General features: G+C 37.6%; 1 protein-coding gene across 2 annotated transcripts; it reads right to left on the bottom strand.

Annotated features, from left to right (window-relative positions):
- Window positions 1-6,777: 6,777 nt before the first annotated feature.
- LOC117430431 (putative P2Y purinoceptor 10) lies at window positions 6,778-18,841 on the bottom strand. Of its 2 annotated transcripts, none has more exons than XM_034050446.3 (2): window positions 18,727-18,841; window positions 6,778-9,530 (listed from the first exon to the last, which is right to left on the bottom strand). In XM_034050446.3, exon 2 carries the CDS (start codon window positions 9,462-9,464, stop codon window positions 8,487-8,489), a length of 978 nt encoding a protein of 325 aa, XP_033906337.3. In that variant the 5' UTR covers window positions 9,465-9,530; window positions 18,727-18,841; the 3' UTR covers window positions 6,778-8,486. The 2 variants fall into 2 exon arrangements, with proteins under 2 accessions (XP_033906337.3, XP_033906336.3); XM_034050445.3 differs by lacking the exon at window positions 18,727-18,841 and adding an exon at window positions 18,572-18,720.
- Window positions 18,842-20,824: the final 1,983 nt, after the last annotated feature.

Here is a 20,824-nt window from a genome sequence, read left to right as displayed (position 1 = left end):
TCTAAACCCATGGCGTGTGAACAGAGTTTTCTTTAATATAGTGTACTACCAAATATCAAGTTTTGAAATCAAAATGTATGTTTGCTACATGTGTTTCTTTCGAAACTACACATTTAAAAAAAAAGACTATCAAATGAATAAATGTGCATTGCGGAGGAATTTTATGAAACTATTTTGTTACCTACAATTACTTTAAACAAATGCTATCCTTAATAGTGATGTAATATCATATACATTAATTAATCTTGCTGACACATCTTAGTTGGGAAAGTGTGGTAAAGAGATAAACTTTTCAGTTATTTCATTTCTCTTACTCATTGCCACACAACCTCAAAAACAGTTGTACTGATAACATATAAGAAGCACACCAGTATCATTAACGGTATAAAAAATACAGTTTGCATTCATTATTTACTGCATTATAGTGCAAACATGGAAAAGCACAGATAGGAAAGCTGCAGCACAGGGAATGATAAAACATGGTCATGCATTGTGTAACTGTAGGAAAACATTGGTAAACAACATACATTTGATTTTGAGAGTCCAGGGATTGTGATACATATCAATAGGAATATCTGGCAAACAAAGACATGGTAATAGTCTTTTACAATTGAACAGGTGTCTAATTTTACCACACGGGTACATTAAAGTGGGATTGCTAGGGGATGTGGTTAAAGGAGCCAACATCTGCAGTCATGAATGAATATCGGAAAGTAGAAAATACATTGAAACAATGAAGAGTCATGAGAAATTGAAATAAACAAAGAATAGGATGGAGTGTCCTGGACCCAAAACTGCTTTACTACTGTATTTCTGCCAAGTAAGAGGATATGCAGTTCCTGTAACGCCAATAAGGGTCCTGGTAGCCAAACAAAAACCCAGCAAACTAAACAAATTAATTCTAAATAAGACACATTTGTATAGAGTGTTATCTAATAAGCTGTAGTTGGCCGTCAATAAGTTTCATAGTCTTTACCTATGATATGTAGGCTTATATATCTTTTGCTTTTCTGCAGTGTACCAAGACACCTTTGCCTCTCAATCTTCTATCATGTTTCATATTTTATTCTTCGCTTTCCTATGAACGCTCAGTCTACCCTTAGCTACTTTACCTGTCGTTTAGTTTTAATAAAAATATGAATCTTCGTATTTGGCCCCGTGTCTTTGATTTATAATAAATTACGCAGGAGTACTCAACCAATCACTGTTAAGGATTTCTGAAAATTCCAGTACATGCCATCCTGTGCAGAGACCATACATCAGGGTGTACTGATCCGGACCTCCAGGATTTAAAATCATTAAATAAGAACTGAAAAAAATCTTTGTTTTTGTCATCTCAACCAAACTACGTGATTTGTGCTTCTCTCGTCCAAACTACATCCAAACTTTTATAATGATAGGAGATACCGTATACACAAGGTATTACTTACTTATTAACTAGTAATATTTTCTTACCAAAATGTGCTAAAATTATGTTAGCTTTGTTGTACTACTAATTATATAACAAATAAAGAACATCCAAATTATTATATATTGAGTCACTTTTGAGTCACTATGGGAAACTTCTGGGGCTTTTTCAAATTTCCTTCCTTAAAATAGAAGCGCTTTAAAACCACATTCTGTGCCTGACTTGCAGAGTAGCTGTCTGTTGATCATTCTGCCTGTCAGTGTGCCGGCCTTGTCCTTTCTACTGTACCTGACTATCTCTCTGTCAGCCCTACCCCATGCCTGCATAACTGTTCTGCTTATAAATCTGTCTTTAGAACTGTGCAGTGATATGCCTGTGAACCTGTCACACAGGATTACAATTGTTAAAAAGAATTCAAGATTAAAATAACACAAAATATGTTTAAACTAAACATTTGTTTATTCAATATGAACTATTGTTTAAAATTGAGCTTTTGGGACAAGAGTGTCCTTCACCTTTCTAATACAGCTTGGTAGCTTGTGTATTTATTTATTTAACTGGGGGAGTCCCTGTTGGGACTGTGGTATTGGCAAGACAACACAAACAGATAGCAATATTTGGCTTCAATACCAGTGTATCAAGGAAGAAAATGGCCCTGCCTGTGAACTCACTTCAATAATAAAGTCCAAACCACACCATTCCCTTGGTATCCAACATTGCCGTTCCTGTGACTTTGTAAACAAGTTTAAAGAGCTTGGAGAGAAACCGGGTTCAATGAACTGTGACTAGTCTCTGGTCTCAGCCTAGTTCCTAATGTATCTTATTAACCCTTGTATATCTAGATTCATTTTATTAGGACCTGGACCAAATATGCCTAAAGATGCCTGAAGTCTTTTTCCTGATCCTCAGACCTACACGTGCACAATTCTGGCACGGCTGATTGGTGCATTATTGCCTTTAAAGAACCATTGGCATTAGGGTACCAGAGCAGCCATGACTAAGTGAACTACGACAGCTTTATCGCACTGCAGGGATCACATGTCACACCACATGATCAATTTGTTTTGTATCTCAGATTCAGGGTGATGCTCAATCCAATCAAGTGGACACAAGTGGCCAGACCGTGTACAGTACTGCAGTATAGATTGAATTGCAAAGAATAGCATATTAAAAGCATGGCAAAGCCCAGTCAGGTATGGTAACACTGGTTGGTCCTATGATTACTTCAGAGCAAATACTTGATTACTAAAGAAAAACTGTAAAATTTTCCTCTGTAGATTATTATTATTAATTTCTTAGCTGACACCCTTATCCTGGGCGACTTACAATTGTTACAAGATATTACATTACTTTTACATACAATTACCCATTTATACAGTTGGGTTTTTACTGGAGCAATCTAGGTAAAGTACCTCGCTCAAGGGTACAGCAGCAGTGTCCCCACCGGGGATTGAACCCACGACCCTCCGGTCAAGAGTCCAGAGCCCTAACCACTACTCCATACTGATAGATATATCTGCAGATATTTAAAACAGATGGTAACTTTCTTTAATTGTCTGTAGATTTCTATAAATAGCTATAGATTTGTATAGCTTTTTTTTTTTATAAGGGCACATATTGTAATGAATCTCCTCCTAGCAGATGATGCATTAATGACACTGACATCAGCCTGTACTTGCCCATCCACTGCAGAGATTGCTCTTTAGTTGAATGGCAAGACTTTTGTCTTTGAAACATATTGTTTGCTGTTTGGACTGTGATGCCAATTTATTATAACATCCCCAAAAAGTTGTTTAAAAAACAAGACCATGTGCAGAATTTGCAGTATCCGGAGTAGTGGTTAGGGCTCTGGACACTTGACCGGAGGGTTGTGGGTTCAATCTCTGGTGGGTGACACTGCTGCTGTACCCTTGAGCAAGGTACCTAGATTGCTCCAGTAAAAAAACAACTGTATAAATGGGTAATTGTATGTAAAAATAACGTGTAAAAAATAATGTAATTGTATGTAAAAAATAATGTGATATATTGTAACAATTGTAAGTCGCCCTGGCGTCTGCTAAGAAATAAATAATAATAATAATAATGAATGTGTTATACAGTATAAGCTACCGTAGCACCCGAATGAGCCCAATTGAGCAGCAACATCCACTAGAGGGCAATAGCTGCTACTTGCATTAAATAGAAGAGATACCGTATTAATCATAACCTTCATTCAACAGATCAGACACAAAGTGTGAACTATAACACAGTGAGCTAAACTGAAATATGCACGTTCTCCAAAATACTTTCAGAAGCAAAACAAGAAACGTTTTAACCTACCTCCTTATTAAAAGGCTCCTGTCTACATCTTCACAGAAGACCATTGTTAAAATTATTGATATTTCTATTAGAACCGCAGTGTTACACAACATTAAAACACAGGTAAAGCAGGTTCACTTGAATCGAACGGGATTCCCCACGAAATAGTAAGGGGATTCCCTGAATTACAAATATGGGCATTGACAATAGTAGCTGTACAGTCTGACTGTCAGTCTCATGAGGAATATACACATTTAGAGTCACCTAAGAGGTACAGGGTAGAGGTAGACATTCCTGCAGGGCCACCACTCCAGATTTAACTCAATGAACGAAATGAAAGGTTATTTCGGTCTTTGAGCAAATTATTTTGCTCAAATTGAGAAATGGAAAATACCAAACAAGCAAAGAACGAAGCTTTTTCGGTCGTTGAGTAAAGTCATGTAATCAAATTGCGAAATGTGCTTTGAGAATACACAGTTCCCGAACAAATTGCTGCTCAATCTGCGAAGAGCAGTTAATTACGAAGTGTTAAAAATGGGCATCACGTGAAATACAAACTTTTAAATAAAATATTAAACTTCAAGTGAGTTTGAACTGACGTCCTTTCTTGCCTTGTTATTTATAAAATAGAGTGTTAGAGGAAAAAGGATAACACAATTAAAAAATAACAGTTTTATTTATATTTAAAATGCAAAATCAAATATAAAACCACGTTTGTAATTACTGTTTTTAAGCGAAATAAAGAAGTGTACTTATTAAAAGTTTAATATTTTCATAAATCATAGGAAGTGGTGAACTGTACCACTTTTTAGAAAACATGTAGACCCGATCAGCGCCACAGTGCCGCGCCTGTGGGATAAAGACAGAGACTCATTTTGACAACAAGAACGAACACCTTTTTATTTTTTTATTTTTTTTATTATTGTTGACGATTACAACTTTGGTAAATTAACATTTTCAAAAGTCCATACTGAGAGCTCCAGTGGGCTACTAAGCCTAATTTTAAAACACTGTTTTGATTGTTTAGATAATAACCGGCTGGTAAAATTAAAGTTGTTCAATCAAATTCGATACATAAAAATAAACCATATAAGAGCACATTTTTTAAAAAATCACAATTTAGATTTAGCAACGTAGAAATCCCTATATTTGTATTTGTTTTTGCAAGGCTTGCTGCTGTGGTAATTAGAATTGCACTGAACGCCCTCATGAACACAGAAGCAGGTCTTTGTTTGACAAAACTTGTTGCACTTGCAAGAAATGAAGCCGCGCATCTTCAAAACGTGTTCGGGAACTGCATTTGCTCAAAGCACATTTCGCTTTACTCAAAGACCGAAGAAAGCGGCGTGTTTGTTTTTTCCATTTGGCAATTTGACCAAAATAATTTGCTTGAAGACCGAAATAACCTTTAATTTCGTTCTTATAGTTATTGAGGAATGGTCACCCCATAAACACCTTGTAGTCATCTTGAATCTGTCATCTAATCTGTCCATGGTTATTGATTTTTCTCCCCTAGTAGTTCTGCAGCCCATTTGTTCAGCGAGAATGGTATTGATTCAACATGACAAGGGGTTTACATTGTTGTAGAGGAATGTGTAGCCATTCCTGAATTAATACTGGGTGAATTTGAGGATATCTTTTAGGTACTTCCCCTTTTTAGCTTTTTTTTAGTTATTTACATTTAGTGGTGTTTGTTGTTATCTGTTTAGTGTTTAAAATGAATACAAAAATTGATCAAAAATAAAAAAGTGAATCATGATTTTGAATTGTGACTTCCTAATGGTACAATTACTGTATGTATTATCCATGTTTAGCCCTTAAACAGCAGTTTGGCTTCTGTTTCAGCTGTTTCTGTCAGAGCAAGCTGCATGTTGCATTGTAACAGATCACAGAAGCAAAGTGAATCACCAGGCAGTACTGAAACATGGCGCTATGCCTCTGGAGTTTCAGTTTCAATTTGTGTGGTTTCGTTACTTTAATTAACACATGAATATTGTCTGCTTCATATCAAAGTGGACGATCATAATTAAACTGAAAATTGAAATTGCATTTCACATAATAGATATATACAGCTGGAACTTACGGTATAACCAGAGATCTCAAAATAAATGTAATACATTTTTTTTGCAGTCACTGGTACGACTTCATTCCTTCTGTGTTGAAAGACATCAGGTTAGGAAACACATCTTGGTGGTAATCTCAGTCAGACTTTATGTTGCAAAAAAAGAACTCACTGAACCTGCAGTGCATTTTGTAATAATTTGCTAAGACACGTTTGTGTTCCTGCAGGCCTAGAAAACACAAGATTCAAGTATTGCTAGAAATTGCGTTTGGGTGTGTTTTGTAGTTGATTGTCCTGGAAAAAAAGGGGTTCACTCAAAATAACAAGTTAGAGACAGAATTAATACTGTGCCTTTAAGAAAACTTAACATCACTTTACCACATGCAAGAAGCCTGTAGAGATGCCACAATGTGATACGACATGGACTAATTTCTCTGTGAAAAAAGTGCAATCTGATTTTACTGAAGGAGATGTATTATGTTTCAATTTGTAATCCGCTGAATCTAATCAACTCTTATTTGATAAATATCTCTGTTTGTGTGGGGCTGGCTCCATGTTATGCTTGTGCATTGTGCATTCTAATTTAAGGCCAAAGAGAGATATAACTACATAAAAATAGCAAGAAACTTTTAAAGGCAAATTATTTCCTGAATGCATTCCCAATGTGTTTCCAGTGATGATAAAACTATTTCTTAGAGATACCAATTGAGGGGAGCACATGCATTCAGATATCTGTTATGTATTCATCTAAACTTGCAACAGTGGGGGATGTATAGCTGACTATAGATTGCATTAGTGAATGAACAGCCTGATTGGATTAATGTTCCCTTGCACACCAGGGGATAAAGCTCTTCTGCTGGTACTGTACCTCGTTCTGTTTTCCCCTGTCATGTGATTCTGTGGTGACCTCTGGTAAGAAGTTTACACATATACATGTGCTTATGACTGAGGTCATAAGCACAGATGTTTCTCAGACAGAAATAATATTTTACACCAGCACTATAAGAAGTACTTAAATAAATAACTTGTTTTATTTACTCCTTTGAATCATACTTTCCAATACTTTTAGTCTATTTTTTTTACTGTATTTGAAAATATACAGTAAGTTATTAAGGGGACTTCCCTTTATTTTGTTTTTTTAAGAAAGAAAATAAAAAAATATATATTCAAGAGTTGTTGTTGTTTTATTGCATACACTTTAGTGTGCCAAGTAGCTTACATCAGGCTCTGATGTGTCTATTTACATAGCTCACTGTAGACATTGAAATATATACAACAATAGGCATCCTATGAAATATAGAAAAACATACATACAAGCAGCACAATGTGCACAATACTGAAATCTAGACTGCTATTTACACAGCAAACCCACGGCCTTGTATTCCATAGGTATCTAATAATCTATGTGGTCTAAGATTGGGGAAATGGGTCAGCATTTGGCACACAGCAACTTCAAGACATCAGTTTGCCTATAACTCCTCCAGTCGCTGCTTGGATAATTGTCCCATGTTAAGTTTCCTATCAGTGCTATATTTAATAATGCATATATGCGTTTTCAAAGTCTTGGCAAGACAGCTTCTCTCGTACATGGTATAGTTCACATGAAAGCGAATACCAAAAATTGAATACAACATGTGAAAAAAGATGATAATACCGATAGAAACTTCATTTGCAATCTATGCAAACTCCTGATAATTTGAAGTGGAGGGCCCTGTTAACAAAGCTTCAACTCATGACAGTTTTGACGGATTAAAAAAAAAAGGTTTGTATGCTTGAAACTGCCAACAACTAAGAACAGTTTAAAAGCAGGTTTATGAATATCAAACTGTATTTAAAGTAGATTTAAATATGATTGAATTATTTGTTACCTTGTATTATTTATTTATTTCCCTTACTTTATTATGGTGTTTGCAATCATTCAAAGTGCTTGTGGGTTCTGTTGCTTCAATACTGAGTTCTTATTATTTCTCTCAATCTGCCTTCAACTCTGCCAGCCCCATCTACTCTGTTAAAATGAAGGTGGGGCTAGGAGTTGAAAGGTCACATTGTCACATGATTTCAGTGGAATGAGGAAGGCTGTTCATGCAAGCTCAAAGCACCTTAAAGTCGGGTAACGGGAGATTTTGAGAAAGAATATTTGAACTGAATATTCGAGTAACAGAACCCATAACCACTCAAAATGACTGTATGCACCATAAAACAGAATGGGAATATAAATAAGCAATTAAGATGACATATACAGCTAATTTCTAAATAACTCATTGGTTAAGTCTTTAATATATATATTGGTGCATTGCATTATTTCACTATATGGTACTGCTGGGGTTGGCTTTTTTAATAAAAAAAATACATTTAAAAAAAATAACTGTGCCACTAAGGTGTTGTAGCACCATGCTCACCAATGATGGTATTGATTCAACATGACAAGGTGTTTAAATTGTTCTGGAGGAATGTATAGCCTCTCCTGAATTAATAATATCTTCAAGGAAATGTGTCACAAAGTGTGCTCTTCAAAATGCCCCACAGAGTCATCACTTCTGAGTGCTTACTATCAGTATGTGCTATGTATCATACTGCAGGTGTTTCTATTGTTTGTTCAACACCTGTCCAACATCAAACAAGGAACCTGTGTTTTACATTTCTATTAGAAATGTGTCTGGCAGTTCAAGTTGCTTTTCATTATAGTCTCTTTTTCCAGTGTGGTCCTGCACAATGTTCCTACTCCCTGATGGAGGATCCACTCTCCCGGCTCATCAGACGATTGCGGATCATGATGCTGCCTCGACGGGAGAGCTGAGAGAACTCGGTCGTCAAGAAGTAGTAGATTACAGGGTTGAGGCAGCAGCTGAGGCTGGCGAGGCAGAGAGAGATGGGATGGAACTGTCGGATGGCTTTCCGCAGGGGGCAGTTTGTGATGATGTCCTGGCCAGTCATCAGGTAGAAGAGGAAGTTGATGTGGTAGGGGGCGAAGCACAGCAGGAATACGAGCATGCACATGAGCACCATGCGGAGAGCCTTACTCTTGTCGCTGTCCTTCTTGAACACCGAGCTGTCCTTCAGGGATTGGATGATCCAGCAGGAGCAGGTTACGATGATCACCAAGGGGATGACGAAGCCTGTCAACTCTGCAAAGGCCATCATGGTCACCGAGAGCTTCAGATTGAGTTTTCGCGTGGGGAGGTCTTTGAAGCAGCCGTTGTTCGTCGTAGAGTTATTCCTCATTAGGATGAAAGGGGAGCACCCGGCCCCGACCAAAAGCCAGAGCACAATACTGATCCCAATGTCATAGCGCCGTTTCCAGTTCTTGGCGCGGAAGGGATTGATGAGGAAAACGCAGCGCTGGATGCTGATGCAAACCAGGAAGGCGATACTGGCATACATGTTGAGATATTTCAGATAGAAGCAGAGCAGACACAAGGTATTGCCGAAGGGCCAGTCATGGTTGATATAATAGTAGATGCGTAAAGGTAAGGAGAAGATGTGCACCAGGTCAGCCAGGGTCAGATTCATCATGAAGATGACCGCTTTGTTCTTTTTTTTTATAAACGTGCACAGGACCCAGAGGGCCACGCTGTTTCCCAGCAAGCCAGGGATGAAGATGATCAGGTAGAAGGTGGAGTACAGCGTGTATGTGTATTCCACCGTGATGTTCTCTCCAGGGCATGGCAGGTTCATCAATGATGTATTGTTGTGCATCTTGATGCTGTTGAGTCATTTATTGAAGAATCTTTGGCCAGAAAAGAGGAGGGTGTGTATCTGAAACTAAGAGAACACCAAAAGAAGGACATTAAATTGATATTCCAAAACCATGCTCAGACATGTAGCTTGTTTTTTGTCATCCTGCTCTTAATAAACCATTATGTCATACTCATTAATTTATCTTGGAGGCTTGCCGTAATTCTACAGCCCGCTACACTTAAGCTGTTGACTAACCAATATTATAATACATGTATTAATCTTTCACAAAATGTGCTGAAAGTATCAAAGGTATTTCATGTTTCTCTTTGTAAAAATAATTTATGCTTTGTATGAGTGCATCAACATCTTTCTGATAATAAAACTTTCAATTAGTAGGAAAATCTCTCGGATTAATTAATAGAGTTTTTCAAATTGCAGATTTTTCATCTCTGTGACAATGCCTCCTGACTATCATTGATAGTCCAAGCAAACAGTCTTTCTAATTGGCCCAGACACAAAATAACTCAAGGCTGGCTGGTTTTTACATTATACATCTAGGCATTATCGTTATACAGAAACTTCACATTTTCAGCAGGAATAAAATGGAAATATATTCATCAGTTTAAGTTTAGTTGCTAAAGGGCAGCAGTGTGGAGTAGTGGTTAGGGCTCTGGACTCTTGACCGGCCTAGATTGCTCCAGTAAAAAAACCCAACTGTATAAATGGGTAATTGTATGTAAAATAATGTTGTAACAATTGTAAGTCGCCCTGGATAAGGGCGTCTGCTAAGAAATAAATAACACTATGTAACACAATTTTTGTTCCTGGGTAGTAAGTGTTATTTCCTAATTGCTTATGCCTCAAAAGTATAGAAAATGGCTATTATTCCCCACAAACTTTGCTTTTGTGACCAGGACAGTGATATTTTGAAATTTACCTATTTCCAATGAGAAAACGGGCGAATTTGTGTCTTTTCGTTCACATAAAGTCAGAAAAAACAACATATGAATCCAAATTAACATGTATTTATACTAAAGTAATACAAAAATGACTACAAAAGATTTAGAAGTGAGTAGTTTTTCGAGATTTACGATTATACTGTAAATCACTTTCACGAATCAGCCCCCAAATGTAGTCTCCCATCATGTTCTCGTTATACTGTCCTTGGTAGCCGTGTTCAAAGTCTAGTATATCCTGGTGGAAGCACTCGCCTTGCTCCTCCGAGTACGCTCCCATGTTCTCCTTGAATTTATCAAGATGAGCATCAAGGATATGGACTTTGAGGGACATCCTACAGCCCATTGTGCCGTAGTTCTTCACCAGAGTCTCAACCAGCTCCGCATAGTTTTCGGCCTTGTGATTGCCTAGGAAGCTCCGAACCACTGCGACAACGCTGTTCCAAGCCGCTTTCTCCTTACTAGTGAGCTTCTTGGGGAATTCATTGCACTCCAGGATCTTCTTTATCTGCGGTCCGACGAAGACACCGGCTTTGACCTTTGCCTCAGACAGCTTAGGGAAGAAGTCTTGAAGGTACTTGAAGGCTGCCGACTCCTTATCTAGAGCTCTGACAAATTGTTTCATAAGGCCCAATTTGATGTGCAGTGGTGGCATCAGCACCTTCCGGGGGTCCACCAGTGGCTCCCACTTGACGTTGTTCCTCCCCACAGAGAACTCGGTCCGCTGTGGCCAGTCCCGCCTGTGGTAGTGCGCCTTGGTGTCCCTGCTGTCCCAAAGGCAAAGATAGCAGGGAAACTTGGTAAAACCGCCTTGGAGACCCATCAGGAATGCCACCATTTTGAAGTCTCCTATGACCTCCCAGTCATACTCATCATACTTCAAGCCTCTTGATGCCATCTCCGAAAAATGCAGATATGTATCCACTTAGGCTGCTGGAACTAAACTGAACTGGTGGGCTTAAGGCCCCTGTATTTATACTACTATTTATATTGCTGGAAAGTTCTAGAAGTTAATCCAAGTTTACTCAGCACTGAATCTATCTGGAATGTTCTGGAAAATAGGTACATTTCAAAATATCACTGTCCTGGTCACAAAAGCAAAGTTTGTGGGGAATAATAGCCATTTTCTATACTTTTGAGGCATAAGCAATTAGGAAATAACACTTACTACCCAGGAACCAAAAAAAAATAAAAATTTGTTACACGGTGTAATAACAGAAATCTAAATGTATTCAATCTTGATCAGTGATTAAACCAATAAGGTCGCTGGTGTGAGCACTGCTGTATGTCTGTAATTTATAATAAATACTTAACAAACTAAAATGGTAAGAAGAGTTACAGCAAAGTGTCACTAAAACTCAAGAGAACAGTGATGCATCCACTTATTTACAGATCTTCATTAGCTTTACAGTGCAACCAGCAGTTGAAAATTGTGGCCTCAGACAGCTCGATCACATGAAGTATTCATTTGGTTTTCAAATACACTTACAGTATATGTGTGCAGCTGCAGTCAGATTCTGTTTACTGTAAAATTAGTTTAAGGAAGTCTTTTTCTTCGTGGCCAGTCAGCTGCAAAATGTAATTTTAAAATAATACTGTATTTGGAGGACATTGATCAAGTATGTGTCAGCGTTCTTTTGCAGTCCCCGGGAGATAGGAATAGATTTCTCATTGCTAAGAGATGCTTTTCAATATGGGTGCTTTCACTTCATCTAAGGTAGAACACTGACAGTCTCCAACACATTTTCTTCACATGTTCATAACATTACCAGCCAGCCCTCTTGAATGCAAACAGTTTAAAATAGTATACTGTAAATAAATGGTTGTCATTGACTACAGCCTGCCAGTTAAGTGTAAAACTCAGCACTGTACTTCCTGTTTGTCGCGCATTGCATCGATTCATACAATTCAATAGAAATGGTTAGATCTTTCACAGTTAACTACGGCTTTCCTGTGTGACAAAAAAAAAAACTGTAAGTTGACAAAGTTTGTACAGAGATACATAGCGTAATTCAACCCCTTCCTCAATTGTGGGCTAACTCAAACCAAGAAATGGCGGGAATTTTCGTTGTGTTAGAGCTCATACCACTGGCCAGACTTCAAACACTGAAGCTTTTTAAAAAACGATCTCAGCAGGATATTTTAGTATACAGACGTGCTCAAATTTGTTGGTACCCCTCCACAAAAAACGAAGAATGCACAATTTTCTCTGAAATAACTTGAAACTGACAAAAGTAATTGGCATCCACCATTGTTTATTCCATATTTAATAGAAATCAGACTTTGCTTTTGATTTTTTATTCAACATAATATTGTAAATAATAAAACAAATGAAAATGGCATGGACAAAAATGATGGGACCTCTAACCTAATATTTTGTTGCACAACCTTTAGAGGCAATCACTGCAATCAAACGTTTTCTGTAAATCTCAATGAGACTTATGCACCTGTTAACAGGTAGTTTGGCCCACTCTTCCTGAGCAAACTGCTCCAGCTGTCTCAGGTTTGATGGGTGCCTTCTCCAAACTGCAAGTTTCAGCTCTTTCCATAGATGTTCGATAGGATTCAGATCAGGACTCATAGAAGGCCACTTCAGAATAGTCCAATGTTTTGTTCTTATCCATTCTTGGGTGCTTTTAGCTGTGTGTTTTGGGTCATTATCCTGTTGGAGGACCCATGACCTGCAACTGAGACACAACTTTCTGACACTGGGCAGTACGTTTCTCTCCAGAATGCCTTGATAGTCTTGAGATTTCATTGTGCCCTGCACAGATTCAAGGCACCCTGTGCCAGGCGCAGCAAAGCAGCCCCAAAACATAACCGAGCCTCCTCCATGTTTCACTGTAGGTATGGTGTTCTTTTCTTTGAAAGCTTCATTTTTTCGTCTGTGAACATAGAGCTGATGTGACTTGCCAAAAAGCTCCAGTTTTGACTCATCTGTCCAAAGGACATTCTCCCAGAAGGATTGTGGCTTGTCAATATGCATTTTAGCAAATTCCAGTCTGGCTTTTTTATGTTTTTCTTTCAAAAGTGGAGTCCTCCTGGGTCTTCTTCAATTGGGCCCACTTTTGCTCAAAAAGCGACGGATGGTGCGATCAGAAACTGACGTACCTTCTCCTTGGAGTTCAGCTTGTATCTCTTTGGCAGTTACCCTTGGTTCTTTTTCTACCATTTGCACTATCCTTCTGTTCAATCTGGGGTCGATTTTCCTCTTGCGGCCGCGCCCAGGGAGGTTGGCTACAGTTCCATGGACCTTAAACTTCTTAATAATATTTGCAACTGTTGTCACAGGAACATCATGCTGCTTGGAGATGGTCTTGTAGCCTTTACCTTTACCATGCTTGTCTGTTATTTTCTTTCTGATCTCCTCAGACAACTCTCTCCTTTGCTTTCTCTGGTCCATGTTCAGTGTGGTGCACACAATGATACCAAACAGCACAGTGACTACTTTTCTCCATTTAAATAGGCTGAATGACTGATTACAAGATTGGAGAGATGTGTGATATTAATTAAAGAAACTAATTAGTTGGAAATATCACTATAATCCAGTTATTTATTATCTTTTCTAAGGGGTACCAACAAATGTGTCCAGGCCATTTTAGAATATCTTTGTAGAATAAGCAATAATTCATCTCTTTTCACAGCTTCTTTGCTTTATTCTATGACATACCAAAGGCATGCAAGTATACATGATAAAATAGCTTTTAAGTTCATCACTTTTCAGGAGGAATGAAGCATTATTTCAATGAGCTGTAAGGGTACCAACAAATTTGAGCACGTCTGTATGTGAGTGGGTGTGTGTGTGGTGTTACAGTTGGGGTGGAACAGATCAAATGAACATTAGGTTCCATTCTATGAATATGATGCAACGCAGAATAACAGACACACTGAGGAATCCTCTTTGGTCCTCTTCATTTCAATGAGCACATTTTTTTTTTTTTTTACCAAGACCTTCAAACTGTGCACTGCCTCCTATACTGCATTGCTAACTGTGTTTGCACTGTATTTAATACAGATGGTCATTAGGTCTTGAAAACATAACTCCACTCAAAACAGCCCTGTTTCTAAACTGTGAAAAGATGCATGTTATCTTAAATATGTATGTATGTTTCTATTAAATCTAGCACTTAGTGTTGAAAAGGGTAATTTCTTTTAGTTAATTTCTATCCTCTTTCCTGCAATCAAACTTCTTCTGGTCTTATCAATACCGACAAGTTGGTTTACTAATTAGTAAGGTTGCACTGCACAACTAAATGAACCATCTTTATAGAAATACGACTCTGCCGAAAGTAACCCTCCTGTCCAGACCTATTATAAATAATCTGTATGTAAATTTGACACCTACAGCTGATGTGCATGAGATGATTGGTCATAAATCAATCTACCGTTAAAAGTGATGAATAATTAAACGACTTCCTATTGTTCCCATTTTCTGCTTCTGACTCTCGCCAATTCATTTCCAATTTATATTCTATCTGTTAGAAAAAAGTTGCCAAGACAGCCTGCATACAGCTTAACCCTTTCCAGTATCACAGTGAGGCCTCTGTGCTGACAGCATCTACAAGTTTGTTGTGCATTGAAGAATAGTAGCCCATTCTTTGCAATTCAGCAGTTATGCACTGATTCTGGCTTAGCTGGGCTAGTGATGGCTTACACAGACTTGATGAAACTTTGCAATGATGTTTGTTACAAGATGCTATTCAACATGCTGTTGAATGTAGGTCACTATGACATTTTGTTTCATTACTTGAGTTATTGTAAACCACATGTGCATTTTTCATTAAACTATGCATTGCCATTTCTTATGCTATATTATTCTATACTGTGTTTTTCATGGCACACATGCTTCTTATAAGACGGGGTAGGTGGTATCGTGGGGCACACTGCTTTGAAATATACAGGGGCTCTGCACAATCGCAGTGAAGCTACTGGAAATTGTGAGAAATTCTGATGACTTGACAGATGTTAATGAAATTGTCATATCTCATATCCTTTGTGAAAGTGCAAAAACAGGTTTGAATTGTTTGAAATTTGGAGTAGACTCACTGGCACATTTTTCAAGTACTCATCACACAACCTATAAATGTATTGAATTTTTATGATGAATTATCACATCTTTGAACATTTATTTTGCATTATTAGGCATTGTAATTGAATTGTATTAAGTTTTAATGGAATCATTATTGTATAAGTATTAATCTAATATTGTTTTGTTTTTGCTGGTGTTCTTTGTCTGATTTTCCATTTGATTGATTTATTTTTTTCAGATCATGTCACCTGAAACCTCTAAGAAAATGTGCCTTATTTTGTTGGCGAGTAACATCCTAATACTGTTTGTCTTGCATATTCAGTAAAAACCTGTTTTTGTAATAACTGCTCACCATGTATAAGTGGTCTTTATAAAGAGGATTTGTAACGATTCACACTGGTCACAGGCACAGTCTGTTAATTCAGGTTAGACAGTAAGCAAATTGCTTTCCGGCTGGAGAGAGATGACAGCTACCCTCCTGTTCTATTCATCCTTAGAACCTCAGACTGCAGCTCACCACTTGGAACTAGCTGTTACCCATATATTTTTAGCTTGGGACGCGACGGGCAGGACACCCCAAGTAGAACAAAAGCAGTTCAGACTTGAATAGTATTCACAATGTCAAACAATTTAACATAAAAACACAGTTGACTAAAGTTTTAGTCATTAAAAGACACTAGCACTGTGTTACTGAATCCTGCCATTTACTGCAAACCTGTGTTTTGCCACGCAGACAGACGGACGTACACACTGACAGACATAATCATCAGATAAAAGAGGCTGTGCTGTGAATAGAGGAAATTAGATATTTTGGGGGCTCCTATGTTGATTCTGCTGGCATCCTTTCAAAAGGAAATTAAAAGCTTTCTTTGGCGTTACCAGAATTAAGACAGTGTTCTCGCCAAAAGTCCCTGCAAGCCCTTGTATGCTCTGACCTGGTGTTGAAGATTGCACTCTGGTCTTGTGCTTTAACCACAACATGCCATCCCTGCTGATTTCAGAATCTCACCGAGTTTGCTGCTTTAGCAGTTTGCTTTTGCATGCCCTGCTAATATAGTACAAACAAACCCTTGGATTTGTATCTGTGACTCACAGGACTGGTTTATCAGCTCCCATTACCTGCTGAAAGTCAAACACTGAGCTCTGTTTAAGATACTTCATTTGAAGAATTTTTAAAAGCCTGTCTTAATTATTAAATCAGGTTTGATATTCCTGAAACGTGTCCCAATTGTTTTTAAAGAAGCACTATTATGCAGGGGTGTATTGATTCACTGGGTATCTTTTCTTGTGATATTTTTACATGACATGTTGGGTCATGTTTTCAAAGAGTTTGCTCCTTAATTATGTTAATGTAACAAAATGAAAAACGAAACAGTGCTTAAGAGAACTCGAAATATATTACTTAGTTGTTTGATTTTACTTTTGTAAAATGAACAGGTGTTTTACCTCTTTCAAAAAATCGGAGCTCATTAGAGACTGGAGTACATGCTTTGAAAATACGGCCCAGTGTATCATAATAAAGGCGATGATATATGACCAAAAGAACCTTTTAACAAAAACTTTCCTTGTTAATGATTATCTGATCTTATTACACATCTTAAAAGTAACCCATCAGGACCGTGCCATTAAGCAGATCCCTATCTGCATATTGTGATGTCCTTCATGTATCTCTAAACCATTAAAAACATGTATTTAAATGAAGATAAAGTGTCATGATTAGGGTACTTTATTCCTTATTTATAGTAATCTGTAGTAAATCAAATGTAGAATAATGAAAGTATGGTAAAGCACAGGTTAGCAGAGTAAAAAAACAGACTTAATTAATGGTATGGCATGGTAAATAACCAGTATTCATGGGAACAACACAGGAAGGTGCAGAATCCACTGTGGTAAACCTTTATAAGGTGTCTGCTACCCTCCAAACAGTATTTAAACGGTAGCAAACATAAACCCAAACACTTGTCTACTTGTTATAAGGTCATTGTGGTTGATGCTTTATTTGAATGTCAGGTCCATCTGATAAAAGTTCACACGTCTGCTTCAGGTTCCTGGCTGGGTTCACAGGTTTGTTTCTGATGCATGCTTGTTTTTACGTGGAATTATTGCTGTGTTTTTGTTTGTGTTCTTTTAAAACCTGCTATTTCTGGCTGCATAAAAAACCTCAGCGAGGACCGTGGGAAGCCCCATTCTTCGTGCAGACCACCTGCTGTAAGATTTCAGTTTCATCTCACACGATGATGCAGGTGGATCTAAACATCAACACTAGTGCACAGTGCAGTAAAGCATGGCATAAGTGTGGAAAAGCTTAAAGGTGTATGTTAAAATAAATAAATAAATAAAAAATCAGAGCAGGCACAAATACATAGATAGATACAGCTGGGGCAAAAAGTTTTGCCTCACCTAGAATTTTAGGAGTGAGATATCTTTTTTTTTTTTAAATATTAACATAATTTTGAGATTTTATTGAACATATAATCAAAGAAACTACAAAATTATATTATAAAAGCCATAATTGTAGTACAGCATTTCATGTTAGATTTCGGTATGTAATAGTATATGAATATGTGAATTATTCAGCATAACGTAACATTATTCAGCAGGTTTCATTCGAACTTAAAATGAGTTAATTCTATAGGGGGATGCAAAACTTTTGGCCATAGCTGTAGTTAGATAGATAGATAGATAGATAGATAGATAGATAGATAGATAGATAGATAGATAGATAGAATAAAGTAGTTTGACAGACAGACAGACTGATAGACAGACAGAGTGACATGATTAGTGCAAAAGGGCCCATTATGAAAAGAGCCCTAACAACATGGTAAAGAATGGCAAATGCATAGCACAAGAAAAACTGCAAATAATATATTTTTAAAATGTTTTATTTATCATTTCTATATATCTGTATATACGTAATATAGCACAATACCCCTGATTTGCTAATCATTTAGTAGATCTTGAAACGGTTTTGAATAGAACATGAAATCTCTGAATCCCTAAAGGTGAAACTCCAACAGAAGCACAGTGAAAGAGATTACCCACTTCTGACTGCGGTGCTCACTTATAGAATCTCCCTTTCAAGCCCGATGAGCACAACTATAAAAAGAACCATGAAATCTGCACAAAAACCAAACACCTACCTAAGCCTTGCAGTGGAATCTCTTACTGTACATTTGATACAGTCCAGCACCCTCCATTCACTCCTCATCATGCAACAACAGGTGTGAGAAGTGTCAGAACTAATAAATCATCTATACTGCGTACAAGAATTAAAAAGAGATCAGCACGCCCTTACCTCGGTAAAGGCTCTACTGCACCTCAGGAGGCTGTTTCTGTTTCTCAAGAGATTGCAACACACTGTGTGCAATTTGGGGAAACAACTTGATATGTATCTTAAACCACAAGCAAACTAACTGCCACCCTCTGCTGAAGCAAGTTACATTGCAATTGACGTCACCCCTGCAGGAGCATGATAAACAAGCCTAAACAAAAACACAAAAGTGAGGGAACCGAGAACATTAAAAACATTTGCATATAGTCAGGCCAACAAACTTCCTGTTTCTCTTCATACGTATTTTGGTTTTTCAAATGAATTCTGTCTTATAATTTAGTTAGAGTTAAAACCACCTGCAGAGGAGTTCTTAATGTCTGATGACAGTTCCCTCAACAGTAGTTTTAGCTCTAGAGAAGTCAGTTTAAACTGGACACCTATAAATAAGGGGAATGTCCAGTCTCCTGGTCAGCTGATCCTGGGACCTCAAGAAGAGCAGACTCCGGCCACACTGTCAAGCTACCATATACTGTCAAAAAACTGTGGCAAGTGTATCACTTTCTCAGGTCTCTGTCACCCAGGCAACAGTAACAGGCAAACACAGCAGCAATCTAAGATCTTTTTTTTCAGTAGTGCAGAAAACTGCTTTTTTTCTGATAAATGTCTCAAGATGTAAACTCTGGAAGAAACAAAATTCAGTTTGTCACTTATTATTAATATTGATAAAGTTTTCACGTTTTTGTTCATATCACGGATGAGAAAAACATTTCAATACAAATGCCATTTTTATGTGACTTCATAGCACCTCTCATCTTGCAAGGTGATGTATTTTCATGTCCTATGCACTTATATATGTACTTGTTTATGTATTGCACACATTTTAATTGTTGTGGTGTTGTAGTTGTCATTATCATTCAATTAAACTGCATGCAAGCCACACCAACTAGTTATTTTTATAAACACACTTAATTCTTTCACTACTGAAAAGTACTGTATAAAACACAACATAAAAATGTTAATACAAGTATACTACCACTAGGAACCCATAATAACCATGTAGCTAAGGCAACATGTATTTACAGTGGTCCTGATACTGTAGCAAACTGGTACAGCTATGGTACTGCAACAGATTACCAGTTTGTATTGTTTAGTGATACCATTGTATGTGAAGATATGAGAATGTTACTAGTGTGTAACTACCATTGTGCTACCACTGCCCTTTATCCCAGAACCACTGCAATACCACTGAAGATCATTTGGTACAGTGGAAAATGCTTCTGTAAACCTTTACACTGCACATCCCTGCTAAGATGTTTGTGTTAGTGATTAATACAACTATCAACCTATATGTGTGTTATATATTAAAATGCATTAACCAATCTCTTACCATGAAATAAATATGAAACAGGTTGCAGCCTATTTTTATCTCTGTATGTATGGGAGGGCTGAATCTTCAAATCTGCTCTTGACTTCCGTCTCCCTTACAGTTCCTTTACCACAGAGCATATACAGTTTGCGTGCAAGGAAAGTGCCTCTATAAAAGCAAGCATGCGACTGAACAAAGCCACTATTCCAGACATCTGCCTTTACACTGCTAGGCATTGCTAAAACTTCTATGAGCAATCCTATAGCTGCCTGCACTTGCTGAGGCAGTAAGGAACCCTGGCAACTGGGCACTCTCTGTCTGTATTATTCATTGAACAACAGGTACTGCACATTCACCGCTACAACCACCTACACATAAAGCCAGGTCCTGCTACTCTTGTCAGCTACAATCACTTTCAAATGACAAAGCAAAATACTGTTGCTCCCAGCCAAACACAACCTACTGTGCCCTTCGAACACACTCAATTTCTCTATTTCTACTGGAGATGGCAGGGTAATTAATTAATTAATTAATTAATTAATTAACAGGGTAATTAATTAATAGACCCAGTCATTAATGGCATTCTTATTGGGACAGACACAGGTTGTGAATTAATTAACCCTGTATTTGCCAAATCCTGTGCAGTCTTTTCACGCTGTGACACTCACATTGTAAATGTATCTTACCATTGCTACACACCTGCTTGGTAATAATGTACAGCCAATGGCAGTCTGTCATTGCTCTGCAGCTAAACAG

The sequence above is a fragment of the Acipenser ruthenus genome, chromosome 26 (genome assembly GCF_902713425.1).
Source record: "Acipenser ruthenus chromosome 26, fAciRut3.2 maternal haplotype, whole genome shotgun sequence".
NCBI classification, from domain to species: Eukaryota; Metazoa; Chordata; class Actinopteri; order Acipenseriformes; family Acipenseridae; genus Acipenser; species Acipenser ruthenus.
This window is presented reverse-complemented; position numbering and strand designations above follow the sequence as displayed.

Coding starts and splice junctions, on each gene's coding strand:
- LOC117430431 (XM_034050446.3), bottom strand. CDS start 9,464: ATGCACAACAATACATCATTGATGAACCTGCCATGCCCTGGAGAGAAC.